The following is a 22,839-nucleotide window of genomic DNA, read 5'->3' on the forward strand; positions in this document are numbered from 1 at the left end:
AAGTACTGTCTGGACAGGGAGAAGGTGGCAATAAAGGAAACTCGATAATTACAATCTTTACAGCATTTTGACATTCCAAATTAAATTCAGCATGTCCCTTGACTTTTCTGTTCTTTTCTTCCCAATTTCTCTCTTAATTAAGGTAATGTTTAAGTTGTAAATAATAAGTGCTTTAATAAGAGACTGCTTTTGTTATGCATGTCCTTGATTCTTTTTTGTCATTTCCTCCTTTTTTCCTTAATTTTTCCCATCAGCTAGGCATGTTTGTATATGCCCCTGTGTTTCTCCTCAAGAGTGTTCTTAACTACGCAAGATAGAAAAATAAAAAACAATTCTGACTGCAAAGCCAAGCAAGTTGCTGCAACAGTATTTTATCTTACTGTGTGTACATATTACAGTGCTGCATTTAACCACGCAATCACACAGCAATTTTCCCAGAATTTTATTCTAGACAACAGGGCCACTAATCGTGTAGCTAAAATCACTGTTTTGTTTCCTTTACGCTGCCTAGCACCTGCTGACCGCACAAGGATGCTTAGTAGTTCTGTGATTATAAGGATGAATGTGAGTTTATGATTTATAGGGCCATACTCCATTTGACAGTTACAGTTGATAGGCAAGGGGGTGGGGAAGTGCTGGTGGAACAGGAATGTGTAAACAGCTAGCAGATCCAATGGGAAAACTATTGCCAACTTACTGCCCTTGTTCATATTCCCTTGTCCCTGTTCCTGTTTCTGACATTACATCTCTCTCTGTGCTTTCAGAGAGGACAAGCATGCTGCAGAAGAAGTGCTCTCTCTCCTCATTAGACTCCCTGTGGTGGTGTGAGTGGGGAGATCAGTTCTGTCCACCTACAGCAGTTCACACAGGTTTGTGCACTGGACAGAAAGAGGATAGGGTTTGCTACAATTCCCTTCTTGGTGCTCCAAGACACAAAAGGTGGATTTATCACCCAGGCTTCTGCTTCAGTCATCTCATGAGGGAGCTTAGTACCTGCATACCTGAGTGACTGTTAGGTCTGGTAGTACATGTCATTCTTTCTGGCCATCTGCTCTATAAGTACATTTTGACAAAAACATACTTTTAAAAATGAATGGCACAATGCAAAGATAAGGGAGGATTTATGAGTTATCCTTGCAGATGATTAGATACTCCACTAAAATATTTGGGTGTCAGAGTTCTTCAGCATGGTGTAGCCACCACTGATATGACTAGCCAAAGCGGTGAATGGATTCTACAGCTACAACATGTATCACACACCCATGTACCCAGAAGCATATTATCCAGATAAACTGTTCACTCACATTACTCTTCATGCTTAATTCAGACGCGGGTTACATGCTTAAAATGATGTTTAAGAGTTTCTAATTGCATCATTCCAGCTTTCTTGCTCAACAACAAGGCCAGCTTCCTTGCTCACCACCATGTCCAGAAATCCCTTCCACATCCAACCTGGAATCAGGTCAGTTCCCATCAGCTACTTTTTACATTCAAGGCCTGTCAAAGTTGCAGCTCCCCTCTGGGTTCTTCACCCAAATGTGTGGAGGAGGACCTGCATTGCAGCTTCTCTCTGGGCTGATTTGAAATATCTGAGGCTTCTTTGCTTCCTTAATGGGTAGACTGTGAGAAATTGTGCAGAAATTTATTCACAGTGCAAGAGGATAATATTAAGTAGTATTATATAGTAATATAGTAGTAAATTTATTCACAGTGCAAGACGGAGAATATCCTCGAGCTCTATTCTCTGTTCTTTGAGCAAATTTCTTCAAAGTCTTTTAAAAGGTTGTGTATTTGGTCTAAAAGGGCTGGAAGCCCTAATGACAGCTCTCTTCTGTCTCTTAGCTACATGCTTTAGTTATTTCAATTTAACATCTATCAGGCAGCAGACCTTCCAGCAGAGTGAAAGATAAAAAAGTGACAGAAGGACAGCTAGATAGATAATAGTGAGTAGCTGTGAGATAGATAAGTGTGGATGGTGAGAACTGGAGCTTTAACAGACAGTAACTGACTGTCAGATGGATTTACAACACATTGTAAACAACAGTGCTTAAGAAGAATAGGTAAGAAAAACACAAAGCCTAGTTAGGGTAATCTTTACATTTCCAGAAGTGCTGCAGTTCAAGTGCTCCAGTGAGATGATGGTCTCCAATCTAAGGCAGGATGTGGGAAAAGGAGCAGGTAAAGGAAAGGCAATCTTAAAAAGGACTGTTATTAACATAAGAATGTAATGCTTCTTTCTATGTATTGGCCTGAAAAGCCTTTTTCCAAGTCTTGTCACTAACATTAGCTTCCTGACCAGTGATGAATGGAAAGCCTGTGCAAGAAGCTTGAGGTATGAGCAAGGATGTTGCTCTTGTTCAGGAAACTCAGACAAAAGTAAAATCTCTATGGCTTCTGGGCACATACAGTAGGGAATCCAGATAGGGCAAGGTCATATTTGAAGAACAAATGGCTGGAAATACGAAACATAGTAAGGAAATATTTCAAGATTAAAATGAGACACTCTGAGGTATCCAGTGCTGACTACTACTGAATGAACAGTAGGACTAGGCAGACATGAGGACAGATCCAGCAAGACAGTTACTAAATAGGATGCAGTCTCATTTGCTTGGTGGTTTCATCCAGAAATTGAATTTACTATTGTCAAAACATCAAACATTCTAACAAGAAAATCTCCGTTTTGCACTGGCAACTAGATATATTTCTAAAAATCCTATGGACAGCTTCTCTGCCATGGCATGAATGTGCTTGAAACAATATTGGGCTCTTTTAGAACCAGTTATTCAGGACCGCCCTCTGCAATTCCAGAAAGAATGGAGCTCAGGGTCCAGATCACATATGGCTGCAAATGCAAAATATCATGATTTCAGGCTGATAAGGTAAAAAATATTGTGGGTGTGAGAAGAGAAGGAAGAATGCAAGGATTCGGCAGATCTGGCAATAAAAGAAAATCACCACCTGTGCCTATGATAAAGCAATTAAAGTTATTATTTCATCAAGATCAGGGTTCCAGACGAATTAATTTTTCACAGTCCTCAAATGAATAAAACACATAACTAGGTATTCTGTAAGTATTTCTCTCTCTCTCTTTTTTTTTTTTTTTTTTTAATGTTAATATAGTTTATTTGAACAATGTGAAAATCTACATTGCTTTTGGATTAAAACTCATCATGTGTTTATTTGCCACTGTCTGTTCAGCTCAAGCAGTAGCCCACACTGCGAACACACTAGTCTGCCTGTTGGGTCCCTTCTGAAACAAGCCAATTAGTTCCCTTTCAGATAAAAATTTCTTTCCTGATGATGGGAAGCCTGGTGTGGAAAACAGCCTTGGATTTAGAACAACCCTTGCAAAAGAGAGCCACAGCATGCAAGCACTGCACTGCCTAACAGAAGTAAATCATTCAATTTTTTACAAATTCCTGTAGGCACAAGAGCCACTGGGGTGATCTAGTAAAGAGCATTCCTCCAGAAAAACAAACAAGAATGCTTTGAATCATTAAATTTTCAAAAAAATAACCATCTCAACATATTCTGTAAAGCCAGCAAGAAAAAAAAGAGAGAAAGAGAGAAAACAGTGAGGGATTAAAAGATGTTTATGCTGGGACAAATGATCTTTTATTGTTGGAATACGTGTTTTTTTTCTATTCTAGAAAGGACTGGAGTCTTTTTGCGGTGACTTAAATAGTTGGTACTCCTGATACATAAAAGAAGGAACTATGACTGAGGTTATGCTTCAATTTATAGCCACAACAGTGGTACACGTGTGTGTGCTGGAGTATATGAAACCCTGTCAACTTCACTAGAAATATTTTACCTGTGAGGTTCTCAAACAGGGAGACTGCATAAAATGGCAGTAAGGAAGAAGGTCAAAGGCAGTAGTTACTATGCTTTTCAAAGGTATTATGTAGAAATTTCCCAGCTTCTCTTAGCTTTAATAGTGGAAAACACCCCTGACAAGATCGATTCATCCATCCCTGGTTCCTTGAAGAGAGAATTTTTCTGATTTTCTAGATAATGACATTTCCCTTCGCGAATAAAGTACAAATTTTATTCTTTTAGCTGACTCTGCAGTGGGAAGAAGAGCTCTCCGGCAGCAAACTCCCTAGGCAATGGTTGCCTCAGTCTGCTGGTCAGGAAGTCAGGGTGCTGCACAAAAAAATCCCAGACCAGCATTGCATGATTAACTGTTTTTTCATGAATCCTACAGAGTTAATCTTCTTTCTGCTTCATGCACCACCATTAATAATTACACCAAAATTTCTTGGTGTACCTAGTGATGATGTATCTTATTTTAAACTGTATAACAGCAGCAGCACAGGTAGTGCTTCAACCAGTAAACTGGAAAAGGCATGACAGCACTGTCCTGCAAAGGATAATACATTTTAGGATGTTGATAGATCTGTCACAACTGAAGAGTGAATATCTGTTCCATTACTTTCTTTAGAATTTGTCTATCACTTTAAAGAAAAATACTAATTATGGACTGCTCATTGCACCACTATTTATCAGCAAGTTGTGTCAATATTCAAGTAGAATAAATAGAATATTTTTGGTTGTTCTCCTGCAACTGGTCCCAAATTTTTTCTCTAGAGGCTGATATTATAACATGTACAAACACATGACTTGAAGTGTTTACTGTAATTTTTATGAGGTTGTTGGTGGATAAATTTTATTTGGATAACACAGACTTTTTAAACACTTTATTTTTCCTATCATTCTGATGAAAACTTTATGTAAAATCAGCATAGCTCACCTTAAATTAATTAAAAACTGGCTAACTGAAAGACCACAAAAATTAATTGCAAATGTGGAATGTTCACCAAGTAGCTTGTTTCTAATGGGTAGAAATTGAGGAAGCTGTAACAGTCTACCTTGGTCTAACATTATTTGGTATCTTTCAGAATAATTTAGAAGAAAATGTATTAAAAAATTAAAAAAAAATCAGCTGAAATGAATACTGCCAGAGCTGTAATTGACAAAAACAGATTGCTACAGTTTAACTTGGACTGCTTGGTAAGATAGGTGCATACCAGTAAGGGTGACATATGATTTACGTGCGCTTATATGAATATGCAATACAAGTTTAAACCCTCCTCAACCCTTGCATCTAAATGAAGGCCAGTATCTGGAAATACAGCAGTACTCACAAAATTGTTGCAATGTGCTAGTTATTCAATTGTGTAAGGCAATGCTCCAGTTGAGACTGCAAGTACTTGGATCTATAAATAAAAGAAAACTAAACTATAAGGAGGTAAGTGGTGTTATGACTGTTTATGGCATCATAAACAGGTTTACTTTTCCAGTTCAATTCAGTATCAGGTTCAGCTCTGATGTTATACTTCACCAAGAATGCTAAAATTCTGGAGAGCTACAAAACTGATTCAATGGTTGGATGAACTGCCTTTTAGAGGGAGAGAGCATTTTTCTCACTTAAGGGAAAGATGAGAGTATTCTTAAAAAGAGCCTACACACATTTAGAAGAGGAAGACATTCCTGATAGTATCTGCCTTTTTAATTTGTCAGAGAAGGTTCAAAAGATACAAGCTAAAAAAACAAAGTCAAGCCATAAACAAGTTGCAAATTTTTAATAACAAGGGCTAAGCACTGGAACTACCTCCCTACAAATATGGTGAGCTTCCCATTGCTGGAGATGGTATATTTTAATCTATTGTCATAAACTGTCTGAAAAAGCTACTGAGTTACACAGGTTTGGTTGGTGTTATAAAACGGGTTCAAATGAATAACCATAATAATCTGATGCTGCATTAAAGATTAAAATAGGACTACTTTCAAAAATACTGCTTTGAGGTAGAACAATATTTGGAGAGCAATGGTTATCATTTGACTGATCACTGCTTCCATTTGAAATAAGAAATGGTTACTACCAAGCACTCCCTTTGTTTTCTTTTTTCCTTTGAAATCTAAAGCAGTACTGTAGAAATACTTAAATAAGACCACAGCTGTAACAAACCTTTGAACTACCATTTCAATTAAACTGCAGTTTTTACCTAGCTCCAGGTACCATTTCAAACTGAACTGCAGAATTTTTCTCTACCCTCATCTCAGCTGATCCTTAACAAAGCCTACATTTCCTCTCCATCACACAATTATCTCATTTTGTAACAAATTAAATACTGTAAGGCAGGCACAAGACTAACCAATACATGTTGGTAAATAACAAATATATAATGTGTATATATTTTTACTATCAAGATTCACACTGAATGCTTTGTAGTAATTGAGGCATTAAATGTTGAGTGTTGAAACCTGAAATCTGTTTTTTCAAGATATCCCTGTTTCTGAAGGAAACTTGTGTTCCCACGCAGTGAGAAGACAGACATTTAGAAACATACATGCTATAAATTATTATAAGCCACTGAACTTTCAAACAAAGCATCAATTATGATATCAGTTCATACTGCCAAATCCAATGCTTCTCTGAAATGCATTCTAAATTTGAAAAAAATAAATTACACATGAAGCAAATAACCTGTTTTTTTTTTTTAATTATTTTTATTTTTCCACTGAATTATTTAATGGATCATATTTTTGTTGCTGAGGTAATTCACTTCCCAGTAAAAGAAAATCATACTTACCTGTTTCTGAGTGAAACTCAGAATAGCATCACTTTAACCTATGACCTGTTCTTCTACCTTAAAATGGAGGACTGAACCATACAGCCCTACTAGTGATCCTCTGCCTCCACTGAGTCTGGAGAAAAACTCAGGCTTCTAAGTCACTGTTTATGCTTTTCACAGTACCATCCTGAGTTCTTTGTCTCATGGTGTTGGAGCTAGAGGAGCTCCAATATACACAGTCCCCAGGCACTATGGAATTATGGATGTCTACAGAGATTTGAACTGCTTCAGACCTCAGACACTTGTAATGACATCTTATGGAAGGGTCATTTACAATGCCACCACTGGCTCAGTCATCTGGATCCAAGTCTACACTATTAATGGATTACAAACATGTTTGAAACCAACTAAAGTTCCACAGCATTGCTTATAGTAGCAGTGGTCAGCTTAAATTTTTTTTGTCTTTGATACTGTGCTCAGTTAATTGCCAATTATTAATTCAATTACTTGTTCAGATCCATATATAAATTTATTTTCAACTGGATTAACACTGTACTCTACCTCACCATTCAACCCAACCAAGCAGTTGCATTACTGCAAATGAGAAAAAGATGTGGGTTTTGGAAGGCAGAGACTCTCACTCCCAGGAGATATTTCTATCAGAAGAGCTGATGCAAGAAATGTCACAGGAACCACAGTCTTCCTGATCTGGATGGCTAAATCACATTTCTACATATATGACATAGGCTCATAGAGGTTTAAATACCATTTACTTTTGACAACATTTATGACCCACTGTGCCTAAAGGCTAGTATTTATTGCACCAGTAGATGCAGACAAGAACTACTAGAATTCTGGAAAGCACCCAAGTGCTTAATGTCTATTCAAACCAATTGGCTTAAGTACCTAGGAAAATTTCAAAAGTCCAATTAGGTATTAAGTACTTGGAAATCTGTCCCTAAAACATTTTTGAAATAGAAGTTAAGAAGCAATGAAAATGGAACACAAACCCATGGGTGCTCTTGAAAACACTTGTATAGTTTTCAGTTTCTACTTTAGCTTAAGTAACTTGAATTCTAAAACACTAATGAAAAACATAGTATACATAATTGGTAAATTAAAGTAATTTCATTAATGAGTGTTTTAGTGCTATATCTACTACACTCATTTTATTTCAAACGCTGGTAAATAACTCGTTCATGGTTTCTTTGAAAATGCAGGGTAATATATAAGATCAATATACATGTAAAATTTTTCAGAGCATGAGTCAGGTCTTTTTGCATGTGCTTCAGGAATATGTAGGGTTTTTTTCTTCTCATTGGCAAATTTAGTAGACTTACTTGTTGAAATACATGTAAAAGTTTTAATTTTTTTAATCATAGATTCTGGGACTTAAAACTATAGAGAAAAGACTCCACCTCTATGTTGTAAGAGCTTGCATGAAGCTGCTGGACTTACATAACATGTAAGACTTACTCAGAATAATTCCAGATGTTAAAAGGAAGGCCATCTTTAAGTGAAAAGTGAAAGGATATGGGACAAACCAGGAAATCTTGCAGAAGGAAACACTCCTTCACCTGCAACAGTGGTCTCAAATTTCTACGTGTTGCTCAAAAAAAAAAAAGAATCCAGAAGTGTGAGGCTGAGGCTTACTTACTTTTTTATCATACAGCAGTGGTCACTCTGTGATAAGCATATCATATGGATTCAGACATTCAAACTTCAATGTCTGACAGCTATAGAATTAAATGCTACTTCTATTGTATTTGATTTCTTTTTCCCTTCAGTAAAACTTACTTTCATCTCCAGTTTCAAATTCAAACTTCTGGCTATAGCCGCTGTATCCTGCTGCCGTCCTGACTCTGATATGAAATATATACTTGGTGGCTGGCTTGAGACCTGTGATGATAACACTTGGAGCCTTGGACCTTGTGGAGGAATAGCTGAGCTGCTCATGCTCCTGAGGGACAAAAGAGGGGAGAAATGATATCAAGTTGAGTTGTACAAATTTTGCAAAAATTATATAGCAAAACTGAAGCTCCACATTCTTCTCATGAATGTAAAATGTTTTTATAAAAGGAGGTGCAGATATGGATTTCAGTACTTTGATTTTGTGCTATAATCACAATGTATGATATGGCCTTGACTTAGATTTCTTTTTTTTTTTTTTGTCCTTAGTCTTGCATATAAACATATCACGTCTTTGTGACTTAGGTTAGTAATTATACTGTAGTCAAAACAATATGGAATTAGTACAAGACTACATTCACAGAAAATGACAGCTAAAATGGCAGCTGTTTTTGCACAATGGACAAACTAGGAAGTCAGTAAGTACTAGTAAGCTGTAAAGTAAAGATGTGGGAGTATTCAAATACCCGCTACTCACTTCTACCCGCAGGTAGTGCCAAAATGCCGGCGCTATCCGTGGGTAGACCTGTGGGTAAAAGAAAATAAAAATTAACTTTTTCTTTAAAGTCTGTAAACTTCTAGCATGGTTCAACCGCTTCACTGCTGTTGAACTTTATTTCTTTTTCCAGGTAGCTGTAATGTAGCCATACATGAAATTCCCTTTCACATTCTGTAAAAGAGACAATTTCTGTGAAATTCCCCTGTTAATCTCCTAGGAGTTGATCTTGGGGATCTGCTGAGAATTCCTGACCCTTACAGAGATCACTGGGAATTACTATTGCAGAAAAGCTGCTGTAGTATGGAGATCAGCCACATTGATTGCTGCACAAAGTGCAGCTTTGCTAGGCACATCATTGACTATACTTTTACATGAGGGAATAATTTAAGAGAGAGTGTATTTCCTGTCATTAGTTACCATCACTCAATAAATCAGTAATCTGTAATATTTTATATAGTGCCTTAAGGCTTACTTTTCTGTATTACAGCAGTTGTCCCCAAACCGACACATGAGCTTAATAACCCAACTGTGGTACCCATTGGGCACCATATATATTTATTGTCTCGTGCAGTAATACTGCACGAGACAATATGTTGTATATGTTATTCAAAGGATGTTTCCAGCCTATTAAGAGGGAAGCAATCCAGTTCACAGAAGAGATACAGCCAGCAGAAGAATAGGTTTCAATTAAATTCTGTTGAACTCTTAACCTCTTCTGAGCAACACACATATATTTTTTATATAAGACAAACAGTAAACACATCGAGTCAACTTCAGTCGAGGTGTTAATAAAGTCACATTAGCATAGGGCAGGAGTTATATCAGTATTCCCCCAGTAGGCATACAAAGAGATGCTTAAGAAAAATAAATCAGAAAACAAACATAAAAACAACTTAATCATTCTGTTAAGAGAAGAAAATAAAGGTACACAATGATGACCAATATCTAAAATAATAGCATTTAATGCTCAGTTCAAACAGTGGAAATAATTTGAGAAACTGGAGTAAGAGGAAGCATTTATTTGTTCCACTGTCTATGAACAGACTTTGAAACATCAAGAAATACATATTTAAATTAGAATAGTAGGACACTATCCACGTATTCTTATGAATGGAGACTACAATTAACACATGATCTAACAACTGTTCTAAATATCAGATTTCTCCTATTACCTGAAATGTTATAACTTCACTTTGAGAGGGTCAGTGGATTTTAAGCATTCATTTTCTGAGAAATTTCAGAAAAAAATCAATTTTCTTCTGCCAGAAAATCAAGCTATTAAGGTGAGGAATATACATATGTATATATACATATTGAGATTAAGCTTGCTTCAATTTGAAAATAGAATGTATGTGAGAAAAAATGGTATAATAGGTTAATACTTAGATTTGCAAGAAAATAGAGAATGCTTACACAGAGTAGTTCCCATGTTTCTGGGACTTAAAACTATAGAGAAATTTCCCAATTTCACAAATAGTCAGTGTATTATGAAGAGTTAATTTCTATTCTATACCCTTGTTATATGTGCAACTTCCAGGGACTTCTGTGTGTAGAGGGCTAATATACCTTAACAAGTAACTTGGCCAGGTTATTCAGTCTTGAAGAGCACAAGACTTGAATTCACTTAGTACTGAAACTGCTAAGTGTGTATATTTCTACCCAAAGAGACTAAGTTTTTCAACAAAATCATAGAATCATTAAGGTTGGAAAAGACCTCCAAAATCATCTGGTCAAACCATCACCCTACTACCCATGTCACCCAATAAACCATGTCCCTAAGCACCATGTCCAATCTTTTCTTAAACACCCCCAGGGATGATGATGCCACGACCTCCCTGGGCAACCTGTTACAATGCCTAACTACTCTTTCTGAGAAGAAGTTTCTCCTAATTTATAACCTAAACCTCCTCTGGTGCAACTTGAGGCCATTCCCTCTAGTCATATCACTAGTTATCTGCGAGAAGAGGACGACCCCCAGCTCCCCACGACTTCCTTTCAGGTAGCTGTAGAGAGCAATAAGGTCTGCCCTGAGCCTCCTCTTCTCCAGAGTAAACACCCCCAGTTCCCTCAGCCGCTCCTCTCAGGACTTGTGGTCCAGGCCCTTCACCAGCTTCATAGCCTTTCTCTGGGCCTGCTCCAGGGCCTCGATGCCATTTGTGTAGTAAGCGGCCCAAAGGTGAACACAGTACTCAAGGTGCTACGTCACCAGAGCAGAGTACAGGTGGACGATCACCTCCCTGCTCCTGCTGGCTGCATTATTCCTGATACAGGCCAGGATGTCATTGGCCTTCTGGAGCAACTGGGCACGCTACCAGCTCATGTTCAGGTGAGCATCAACCAGCACCCCCAGATCCTTTTCCTCTGCACAGCTTTCTATCCAAGAATTAGGGGGAAAAAATAATGAAACTAAAACAGAACAAAACAAAACAAAATAATAAAAAACTCACAAGAAATTTTGCACTATCCTAAGGCCACACTAAATTGTGTGACTGAAAAAGAAATCACAGGTATAGCCTTGTTTGTGATCCTACCTGTTAAATAACACAGTATCATTCCAAGAGACGATTTTTACATTTCAGTCCAGGAAAAGACATGACAGGAAAGACTCTGGATATGCTCATTAATGGTTATGTAAATAGCACATGCTTGATCTGTACAGATATTATTATTCTTCCGTTCAAAGATTTAGCAAGTACTATGTGCTCCATCCGTCATCATCCAGACATAGCCGAGCAGAAGCTTTATACTCTGGGACTCTCTGGAAATTTGTATTTAGGCTCCACAGCCTGTGAGGTAAGGAGGAAATCATCAACTAAAGGATTTCACTGTACATTCTAGTAGTTGAAAACCATTTCATTTCCCCAGACCACCTTGCTGCTTGAAATACAGAGCATTTAATACTTTACTCTTTTTCATGACTTGCTGGAATGCAGAAATGAAGTTTCAGTATATTTGGATGGAATTGGAAAAAGAAATAGGTTCTTTCAGAGGAGGATGAAAATGGAAATGTCAAAAATACTGGAGACTCCCCAAGATCTGCTGCTCAGATTTACTCTTGCAGAATGTCAGTGTCAGCAACAAACTTCTGAAGAAAACAATCTGATCTATATCTGCTATGTTATATCTGTTATTACAGGCTAGCCACAGCACATGTAGAACACAGCACTTGGAATATAGCTGCTTCCTAGCCAGGAATGTGGAACAGACAGTTATCAAGTATAATTTATTATTTTTAGTTGGTCAAAGACGATGAGTGTGACAAGGCCTGTGATGGTAACATTTAATCAAGACAGTTGATTGACAGAAAATTGTATCCCTAAAAAAGAAGTTTGTTTTTTTATTTTCATTTTAGATAGACCTGAAAGATGAATTTCCAGTCAATAAAGACAGCAATAACTATCATGAAGTTTATGCTGTTTCCTCACTGATTCACAGAAGACTGACAAAGAGGTGCAAATAGAGTGGACTAGAAGAATAATTCTAGAACAGTTTTAAAAAATAAAATGTAGAGCTTCCTTTGTATCAAAGAGGTCTGAAAGCAGTGAGAACAAGACCACAGAGGAGTTTAAAAAAACGGTGTTTCATGGTATTGTTTCAATTCTTTATGTTGATAACTTCATGTGTCAGAAATGTAAATGCTATTATTTTCCAAAATTTACTTACACTTACAGTGTTTCAAAGTCTCAGGCATAGCCAACAATACATCCGATAATTAAGGAACATTTTTTCCTCTCTTGCTAATGATGGCTCAAGGGAAAGGAAAATAAAAATGTTTCTGATAATTGAAATAGAAATATATCAATGTGTGTTTGATATTGGAAGACATTGCTTTGTCTGCAAATTAACAGAAAATGAGTATTAGCTTCTGGGTTGTTGCAGCATATATATAAAATATTACAGCCAGTTTATTAAAAACCCATTGGATCCTGAAAATTGTGTAGAAAAGATTTAAAGTCACTTTTTCTTGTAAATCAGGAAACTTCCAAATTACAGCAAATGTGCCATTTTGTTACCGTTAGTATACAGAAACAGTGAAGAAACACAAGCAGATACTTAACTTCAGACCCTGCAGATTAAAATAATCCAAATATGTTTTTCAGGTATTGGAACCTAATTTGTAAACATTATGTCTAGATTGATGCAGTTGCAATTTTTAGGGTGATGATAGCTGAAAGACATTTTAATGACTGACCACTCTTTCTATTTCTTTCATAATGTGGCAAGAAGCTATTACATGTTTTTAGGCAGCCACAATATGGTATTGTAGATGGCGATGTTTGTAGCTCACATTTCATCATATTCTGTCATTCAGTGCTTTGTGCCATAAGAAAAAAATATGATAAATTATCTGTCAAGATAAACAACTTTTATAAAAATCACACTCTGACAAAACAGAAGAAATGGAGAAAGGTTTCACAGTGACATGCATTAGCTTTCAATTACTTTCACATTGTGATTTTGGCAAAGAAATTTCTTCATTTGTCTCAACCATTTTCTTCAAAAAGCAGGCTAACTTTTTAGAAAGCTGCAACTATTACTGAGAGTTGAAACTTGACAAGAGCTCCAACAGGATAGTTTTTAACAAAATATTCACAGAGAGAAAAGATTTTTGGTATGTGCTTCAGGAAATCAACACTGGCAAGTGATCAAATACTATTTTTTTTTTGGGGGGGGGGGAGGTGAATTTATTGTATTCTTCTCTTCTTAATTACAGCACCAGAAAGAACATTTGCAAAAAAGCTAGATGTTAAGCCTCAAATTAAACTTAGGTTGTAAATTTGACAGGATTTATAGACTGACAGCAACAAAGCTGTTAGTTCATGAAAAAGAACTCAGTTTAGATGTTGTGAGTACTAAATCATGCTTCATAATGAGATGTGGAAAACGGAGTACTAAGAACAAAATTTACTACTGAGAGAAGTATATTCATGGTACTCAATTGACCAGCAGTCATTTATGCCAATGACAAAGTTGTCTGTCTTTGAATGAAAGGAGGCTGTGGCCTTCTTCCAAAATAAAATTTAGAGAAGGACAGACATAACAACCCCATGTGTATTTGGAACTAGCCAAATGACCTTACAGTTTAAGGCACTGCTGACAGTATATTGGATATTATTCAATTTTCTGTAGAGGAGAAAAGTGGATGAATTTATTAACTACTAGATGTTCTGACCAAGACACAGATTATTATTTTGCATCAGTCACATACTGTTGGAGTACAAAGAAATATTCTGCAATGTCTATAAAAATACAACTGTGACAGTAACTGCAGTACCTCCCACATTTTGTTTTGGAGGAATACACACACACACATCCTTCCTTCAGCATAGTGACCAGCAATAGGAAGTTTGAGATTACTAAAGAATATTTTCCTTACTTGAAAAGGTGATGAAGTGCTCCATTAACATAACATGACCACTACAAATACAAGTTTAAGAGTTTTGCTTCTTAAAGAAAACACTAGAAAGCAGACACGGTGTACATGTAGTTGAGCAAAATTTGCATTCACAGAATCACAGAATTGTAGGGGTTGGAAGGGACCTCAAGAGATCATCAGGTCCAACTGCCCTGCCAAAGCAGGTTCTCTAGAGCAGGTTGCCCAGGTAGGCATCCAGACAGGGAATTCATGACATACATGTACTATTTTTTGTTCTATTTCATTTTGTTCTACTGAAATCATGGAATGTAATTGACTGTATTTTCCAGTCCTTTTGGAAAATTCCAGTTTCCATCAATCTCTGCTAATAATACTATCTAATACAGTATTAGGTAATCCTATCTGCAGTTTGTAACAGACGTACAGCTGTACTCGTGGAGACAGAAGTTACCAAGGATCAAGAATGACTTCACCACTACTCTCTTCTCATGACAATGACAAGATTTGTAGCCTACCTTGGAAGCCAGAGCCTTCCACAGAGAGAAGTTTGGGAGTAAACAGGAAGCTTTGACTCCCAAGGTTGGTCAACCTTCTGCCAGTCGCAGAATAAAACACCTCAGTTCCAATGTGTGGAGAAGTATGGGATGCTGTGTCTCTTTCTTGCCACAAATACTATGCACTTGCTCTTGCATGGATTTGGGGTTCATAAACCGAGTCTTAAACTGCAAGATTTGGATGTACTTCCTGGATGTTTAGGCATGCTTTTACATGTATCAGAACCTGATTTTATGTTGTGGCATAATTTAGACATGTATCAGCCATACATACTGTCATGTACATTACTTTCCATGGAAAGGAAGCTTGGTTTTGTGGGCTAGAAGAAGCTACAGTGTGCTCTGTGATAGATAGACAGTGACAGGATCGGGATCACAGGAAATGTCAAGGACTACATCTGTTCTGTATTTACTGATAACTACAGAGGATTTGTACATAATCTGCAAAATGAAAGAATAGTTTCACTCATATAGCTGTATTTCCCATTGAATGTAAGTAGGAAGCAAACTGATGGCCCTTACATATGGCTCAGGGTTCATATAAGAGGGGAAATATGAGAAATGTTCTGATCCTTCACCTTATTTTCAAACCAACATTGTGATCTTTAGATGGCACAGGATTTATAAGAAGTAGTTTTGAGAACACAGGGGCTGAAGGTTTAAGCGTAAGCTAAACTAGTCTATCTAACAAAATACACTCTCACAACTACTAGTCAGAATCTGATATGAGGAAATTCCTAAGACCTCTTCCATAACCTACTGCAAATCTGTCTTGGGAAAATCTGTTAATAAAACATGAATATAATCCATACAAGAGATATCAATGTTATTACACAATGTAATACAGAGCCTAGGACTATCCAAGTTAAACATAGAATTGTAATATGAGCTTTGAACAGTTTTTTTTTCTATTTCTAAGGAAACTGCATTTTTCTTAGTGTTTGTGTGATCCTTCTTGTCACTGGATTCTGTTGTGCTTCTGAGAGACAGTGTTCACAAATCCACGACAGTTTGGTCTGCTCATGAGCACAAGCATTTTCCAGAATCAAACTCTTTCCTGTAGTGAACACTACTCAAGTATCTGAACACACATTTACCTTAAATTTGTATTTGGCTTTATAAACAAAATATTTTTTCAGATCTAAATACATTGGCTGACTGATTGGAAGTTACAGTGGAGTTAATGGCTGAAGACTAGGGAATTTCATGGAGTAGCAGTATCAGAGTATAAAAAATAATGAAAAGTTTTCTGCTTTCCTAATACATCAGAATAGCTGAATCTGTTCCATCAACATATGCTGTAATGAAATACTTCTATTGTATAATACCATCAGACTAAAAGATAGTTCTTCATTATGCCTCACTGAAAGTAGCTACTTTATTTATGAATGTTATATTCACTCAACACCCAGATGCACTACTACCATGATATTAGCATTTTTCTCATAAACTCAAAAGAAAGGATTCATTCTGATGATATTTAAAACCTGCAAACAGATAAACCTTCGTACATCACCTCTATCCGAACATGCTGCTCTCTCTTTTTCCCCCACCTTATTTCAAAGGGCAATGGCACAGAAATGAAGATGTGCACATACATGAAGTAAAATACTGATAAAAGACTGAACGAAATATGAATACCTTTTATCAGTTTAGACTCCTACTGCTATCAAAGAGTTTATATATGATTTTATGGGTGAGAAAAAATAGTACTGAAAAGATATACTGCAAAGAAAAATTAATGGAAATGAAATCTGAAATGTAGAATCTTACTTTTCATGTTCAAGTAGCCTTTAAAAGATTAACTTTACCAGTCAAGTGCTGATAAAAAGTCAGACCCTTTTAGTCTAACATTTGTCACTATTAGTATTTGAGTAGTAAAGAGAAACATGTCTCTAATCAAAATAATATCAGTACTTAAATTAGCAACTGAAAAAGATAACCAAATAAAATTTTCTATCTTATAAAATATATAAAGGGAGCTCCAGGAATTACCACTCTCTTGCAGTTTACTCTGTGCCTAGCTAATTTTATGAATGACAATCAAGGCATTCAGTTCATTGAATCTGAAACTGATAAGCCTTCTTAAGTTGACATTAGTGATAAGGTTTTCATAGGCCTCTGCCAGCTGAAAACACACTTGTTGCCTACCTACAACTTCCAAATGCATGTGTGCAGAAAGAATCCACAGAAACAACAACTGAATTTAGTATCAACTGTTTGCAAATAGATTTTCTGGATTATATCCATTGTCCTCTAACAATAAAATTCTGTACTTGAGCCATATAATCCTCCTTAGCCTTTTTGGAGCACTATCATCTATAAGGAGGAAATACTAATAGAGATTCAATCTATATGCCACAGAGAGCAGGTCTTTCTCCTGTGCATTAAAGCACAATGTCAAAGCTGAATAAGTACTGCATTAAAGTAAAGAAGATTCTGAATTCTGTGATTCAGACATTATGAATGTTTAAATAAAAGCACCAATAATAAAAAAGAATCTTTTATGAGACCATTTGTTCACACTTTCCCACTTTCCTAGATACATCAGTTTGAAGGATATACACAATGTAACCTACAGAGGAAGCATTATTATTTTAAAGGAATGGCCACAATTCGGGAAGCCAGGAACTTTTATTAGTTGTAGCTCTGGGCCATCGTGAAAGGAAAACTCCTACTCCTTCCATAGTTTTCCCTTGGAAAAACCATGATGGCACTTAATTTACTCTGAGCTCAACAGAACTTTACTGCTGCAATACATATTAGAATAAAACAGTAGGTGACTAGTAAGTATGGTCAAATGTGATTAATCAATTCAAACAGAATCTGTTGCAGTCAAATAATAGCAAACTGTGGAATTGGTTACTACTGTCTGTGTTTTCTAAGACAAATACAGCCTCCATAGTTCTAATTTGTGGAAATTGCCTGTGATCTGTCTCACAACAAACTTGTCTCCAGTAATTCCCCCAAAATATGTTCTTTCTTTGCAGTGTGACTATTCCTATAATGTAATTGTGAAATGTTTATTGCCCCTAATCATATATTGCTTCTTACCTCACTTATATCATTGTAAAGAGGAGTACCCACATTAAAAATAGGAAAATTAACTACACCTGGGAAACTCAAAATCTGTCTTCGAAAGCTTATCTTTATAATATTTTGTACATGATTTTCTGTTAGGCTATTTTGACCTATAGTGTATCCCTTAAGATGAATGCCAACAACAATATTTGGAAGATTTTAGAGAAGAGATTCATAGGTTCAAACATGTGCTTCTGAACACTAATTAGTATCTGATTACAGTATGATCAGCAGGATTAGGTAAAGCCTCATTGAAATAGAGAGAGATAAGAAAAGTTACACAATAGGAATAATAGTCAAAGATATCATTCACCTTAAAAAAATGCTTGCTAAAAATGTTGTACCTTAACAGTTCCAGCTGTCTAACAAACTTAAGGTAAATTTAAAAAAAGTGATTACAAGGCTGTGACAACCAATCTGACCTAAGAGGAAAACTCTGACAGGAAAAGGTGGGGCCATAGAGAAAATTGCAGGTGACTATAGTATTTGCTTCAGAGAGGAAACCTGTAGCATTTTAAAGCATCAGCCACTTCAGGCTGTAATCTTCTCCCTTCCCTTCTCAACCTCCCTTGTCATTAATCTGAGACGTAACAGTATAGGGAGCTAAAATACTAACGTCTGCTTTATCTGTTTGGCCTTTCAATATTTTATATTCTGATTGCCTGTCAGTCAGCTCACCACTTTCTCCATACATAATGTGAAGCTGTCAACTAGGAAAGGGGAAGAGCAGATAACCAATCATAAAGAAAATATGGAAAGGTCAAAACCAAGCCAAACCTCATTTTAATTGGATTGTATACCTGGAAAGGCAAAAATGAGTTAATGTGAGGTGAACCACAAAAAAAGATAAAATTAAGTGAGAAGCAATGAGGACGGGGTGAGTCTGCTACAGTTAACGCTCCCACAAGCACAGTAAGGTGAGAAGTAGGGAGAGCAAAACTATGTGGCTTACATGGAGGGAAAGGAAAAGCAGCTGTGAAGGCAGCAGATAGGACACAGCTGATCATACTGACATGGGGATTAAATTGAGAGGAATGAAAACAAGTCTGTGCCTTAAGTTGGTGGTTGGACAGGGTGCAATCAGAACATAATAAAAGGAGCTGGGTTACATGACTTGAACTGTCAGATAAGCTCAAACATTAACGTTCCATCTTTTCAGCAGTTATGAGCAACTTTGATAACACCTGTTTTCTAATTAAAAATATTTACCAGTGAAAGCCTCTGCAACAGTGTCTCCAGGAGTCTTTTTAACTTAAGCATATAAAGATTTCAGCCTCTCCAGTTTTTATTTTATTTTATTTTATTTTATTTTATTTTATTTTATTTTATTTTATTTTATTTTATTTTATTTTATTTTATTTCTCTGCACTATATTTTCCAGTTTGGAAAAAGCAAGCATGAACTACCTTATTAATGGTGAAAATCAACTCAACTAGTGTTCAAAGAGTGGCTGTCATCTTTGGAGAGTACAGTAGTGTCCTCTGAGATACCTAATGCTTAGGTTTACTTTGTAATCAGATAATAAACCAGCTGACAAATAATGCTCAACAGCAAACAGATGCAATCCTTCAAAATTTTAAGATTGGAAGCCTTCTGTGACTTTCTCTGCTGTGAAACTAGCCCACAGAACCACATACATACAGCCAGTAGGCTAACTGCCAAGTCATTCATTTGGTGTGTAAGATTTGTAGTTCAAGTTTCTGAATCAGGACTGGCATATGCCACTGCAGATTTGAGACACATACAAGAAAGCTACGTTCCCCCTCCCCATGCCTACCTGCAACACTGCCACCTCGTCTCCCCTGCCCCAAGTCCAGTAATTTGCAGATTAGAGGGTTTCTTAGTTAGCTAAATAAGCTTCATTGTATTTTACAGCTCATGGTAGACTTTCCTTCCACAAATTTAATTATGTTTTTGAACCTATTTTACTACAGGCTTCCAAAACATCTTTAGGCAACAAGTATAATTGTGAACTGTTTTTAAAAAAATACTATGTTTTGTTTTGTTGTCTGCTTCCTGGTGATTTTGGTTAATATAGTATAGTTCCTCATCTATAAGAAATAGTGAATAATCATGAATATCCATGATTTCTTCAGTCAAACCCAATATACTTCTGTAAATCACAGGCATTGTACTTCTTTAACAAAGATGGGAAGTAGGTGACTATATGATGAAATTTTTAAATTGAAAATGCAAGACCTTGGAGGAAAGACAAAAAAAAAAAGGGACAACCTATGTAATACAAAATAAAATACAAAAAAAAGAGCACCTCAAAACTGAAATGTAAAAAGCAACAGTCCAGACACCTCCAGGTCCCTAAGCTGCTGAGACATATGTCGGGTATTCTTCTAGCATTATCAGCATTGGTGTAATTACTGTAATGCTGTACACACAAAACTGCAGCATTGCCCCATGGCAGTACTCAAACAATATCTCATATTAAAGCGTGAAGACATTTTTGGAGTAAAGAATTATCTTAAAACTGAAGTGAAAGTTCAGTACAAAGGCAATGATTCAATTTTTTTCAGAAGATGATGGTGACTTGCTAAAATATGATGTTGCCATTGCCCTATTTTTACCAAAAAAAAAAAAGAAAATAAGCCCAACATACTTTCAAAGCTGTGAAATACAATTCAGTCTAGCAAGCCTAAAAATATAGTATAACACTGATAGTGTTACATGCTACACAAAACTCAGCCAGCTTTAATGGTGTTGACAAAAAATGTTTAATTTACCCAATTTCAGAACCCTTACAATGCCCACAGGTAGTTAGGTCCAGGGTTTGGATTAGGGCTCCTGTTACACGGTGTATATTTTTTTCAGGTTTGTAAGAATTTTCCTTCACAGGAAAATTTTAATTGCTTTGTGCAGTGTATACATTTTTACAAATGCCCTTGTGAAGACTGCATACTGTATTAAAAACCTCTTGAAGCAACAAGCCTTTCCAATTCCTTTTTAAATGTATTTCAGCATCTCGGAGTGAGAGGACAAGTACAGTGACAGGGCTTTTTTAAGACTGCTTTGTGCCTAGGTAGAACCATCTACATAAATATCATTTTTTATTCCTAGAACAGCAGACTAATGTATAGTCTTCTGTTTCCCTTTGCTACTGTATATATTCCTACCTACAAGAAAAAAAAGGCAGCTACAGAGAAGAGTCCTAGTGATACATAACAGCTTGAAAAAAGCCATATTTAAAGCAAAACTATCCATAGCTGTTGATTTGCTTTACAGACACACAAAAGAGAGCTATTAATTGCGGTTCAGTGGTATTAATAATACTATCCCTTTTATTTATGTAAGCAAATAACCTACTTTTATAGATAGAATTGATTCAGATTGCTTTGTGAAGATGGAGTAAATGACCGAAGTCAATAGGATTAATTTAAATCCACATGAATGTTACATTTCACATGGTAACTTTGCATGTGTGTGTGTATGAAGTTCTTTGGATCAACTGTTTTCTTCCCCAGATAAATCAGGACTCACAAGTTCAGAATAATGCTGAAAACAGTAATATATATTTCAACACCACACAACCAAAATCAATTTTGACTCTAAAATACAAACTCTGACACTAACTAAAGTTTGAACTTAATCATTCCAAAAAATGTAATAAATGAGAGGCAAGAGGAGACCTGCTGATCTCTGTATCAGGACAACCCTGAAATTGTGTAGCATGTGTCATTATGCAAACCTCTTCAGATATGAATTTATCAACAGATACTGAAATTCAGTGAAATATTATGTTCTTTGTGTATTAGTGAGTGTGTATGTGCATTTTTTTTTTACCTGTACACATGTAGACAGCAAACATCTGTCTCCTAATGTTAACTTAAAAGGGTTGAATTCATCTCTGGAATCATGACTATATTGCTCATGCTGGCATTACATCAACATTATTATTTAATTAATAATTTAACAAATTAATGTAATTTACATGTTATATTAATTAATATAATTTGTATATTAAACATGTAATAATTTGCTTAATATACAAATTATTTAAATTAATGTTTTCTTCAAACACCTTAGTGAGTTAATAGAGGAGCAAATACTGAAGTCTTTTTCTGATTAGTTTAACATAAATTTTGAAGGATGAAGCAAACAATCTAACAGGTAAACTAAAATGCGGATTTTGCACTTTCAAAACAAAGAAAAATTTGTTTCTATTTTTATATCACAGAAGTGTCCATTTCCAATTTAACTAACTTCATCTAAAACAGTATTTTTTGAGTTGGTAAAACCCCAAATTTTTAATCTGAAAAAAATGTAAGGACAGGTGACAGACAATAAATACCTTTTCAAAGAAGAACAGTCTCAATCACTAAAGAATTGCTATTCTGATAATATAATACACTAGTACTTCTGGCAGTATATACAAGAAAACCAGATTTTTGCAAGGTCATTGCAAATACAAGATGTATTAACCTGGTGAAGTTCCTACAGCAACATAAATGTTTTTATGAGCAGCAGGTGAATTCCTGCAAAATACTCTAAAGCTATTAACAGCTTGGTAAGGAGTACATAATAATAGGTTGTTAACTCAGCTTCCCTGACAAGAACGTCAAGAACGGGCACTTTGAAACTATTAATACTAGTACTTTAAAAATAAAAAATAAAAATAATTTTTGCATTACATTTAAGTCAAAAAAAAAAAGCCACAAACATTCATGATTTTATTGGAGTACAAAACTAACAAAACTAAGTGCAAATTACTAAATAATGTACCTTTTCTAAGAATAAGAGTTGGCTAAAGAAATCACACTTCTGAATGAAAGGCCTGCTTATGTGCATTTTCAGTCACAACAAAAACAATTTAGCACAACTTTTATTTAGGAC

General features: G+C 35.9%; 1 protein-coding gene across 12 annotated transcripts in view; it reads right to left on the bottom strand.

Annotated features, from left to right (window-relative positions):
• EPHA6 (EPH receptor A6) overlaps positions 1 to 22,839 on the bottom strand; it is a 521,188-nt gene that overhangs the window by 137,776 nt on the left and 360,573 nt on the right. For 10 of the 12 annotated variants that reach the window (XM_068692578.1, XM_068692546.1, XM_068692609.1 and 7 more), the window contains 2 exons: positions 8,965 to 9,012; positions 8,376 to 8,538 (listed from right to left, as the gene is read on the bottom strand). In XM_068692578.1, the coding sequence (XP_068548679.1) occupies positions 8,376 to 8,538; positions 8,965 to 9,012 (211 nt within the window). The remainder of the gene's footprint in view (positions 1 to 8,375; positions 8,539 to 8,964; positions 9,013 to 22,839) is intronic. The other 2 variants (XM_068692642.1, XM_068692557.1) reach the window with 1 other exon arrangement.

The sequence above is a fragment of the Anas acuta genome, chromosome 1 (assembly GCF_963932015.1).
Source record: "Anas acuta chromosome 1, bAnaAcu1.1, whole genome shotgun sequence".
Taxonomy (NCBI): domain Eukaryota; kingdom Metazoa; phylum Chordata; class Aves; order Anseriformes; family Anatidae; genus Anas; species Anas acuta.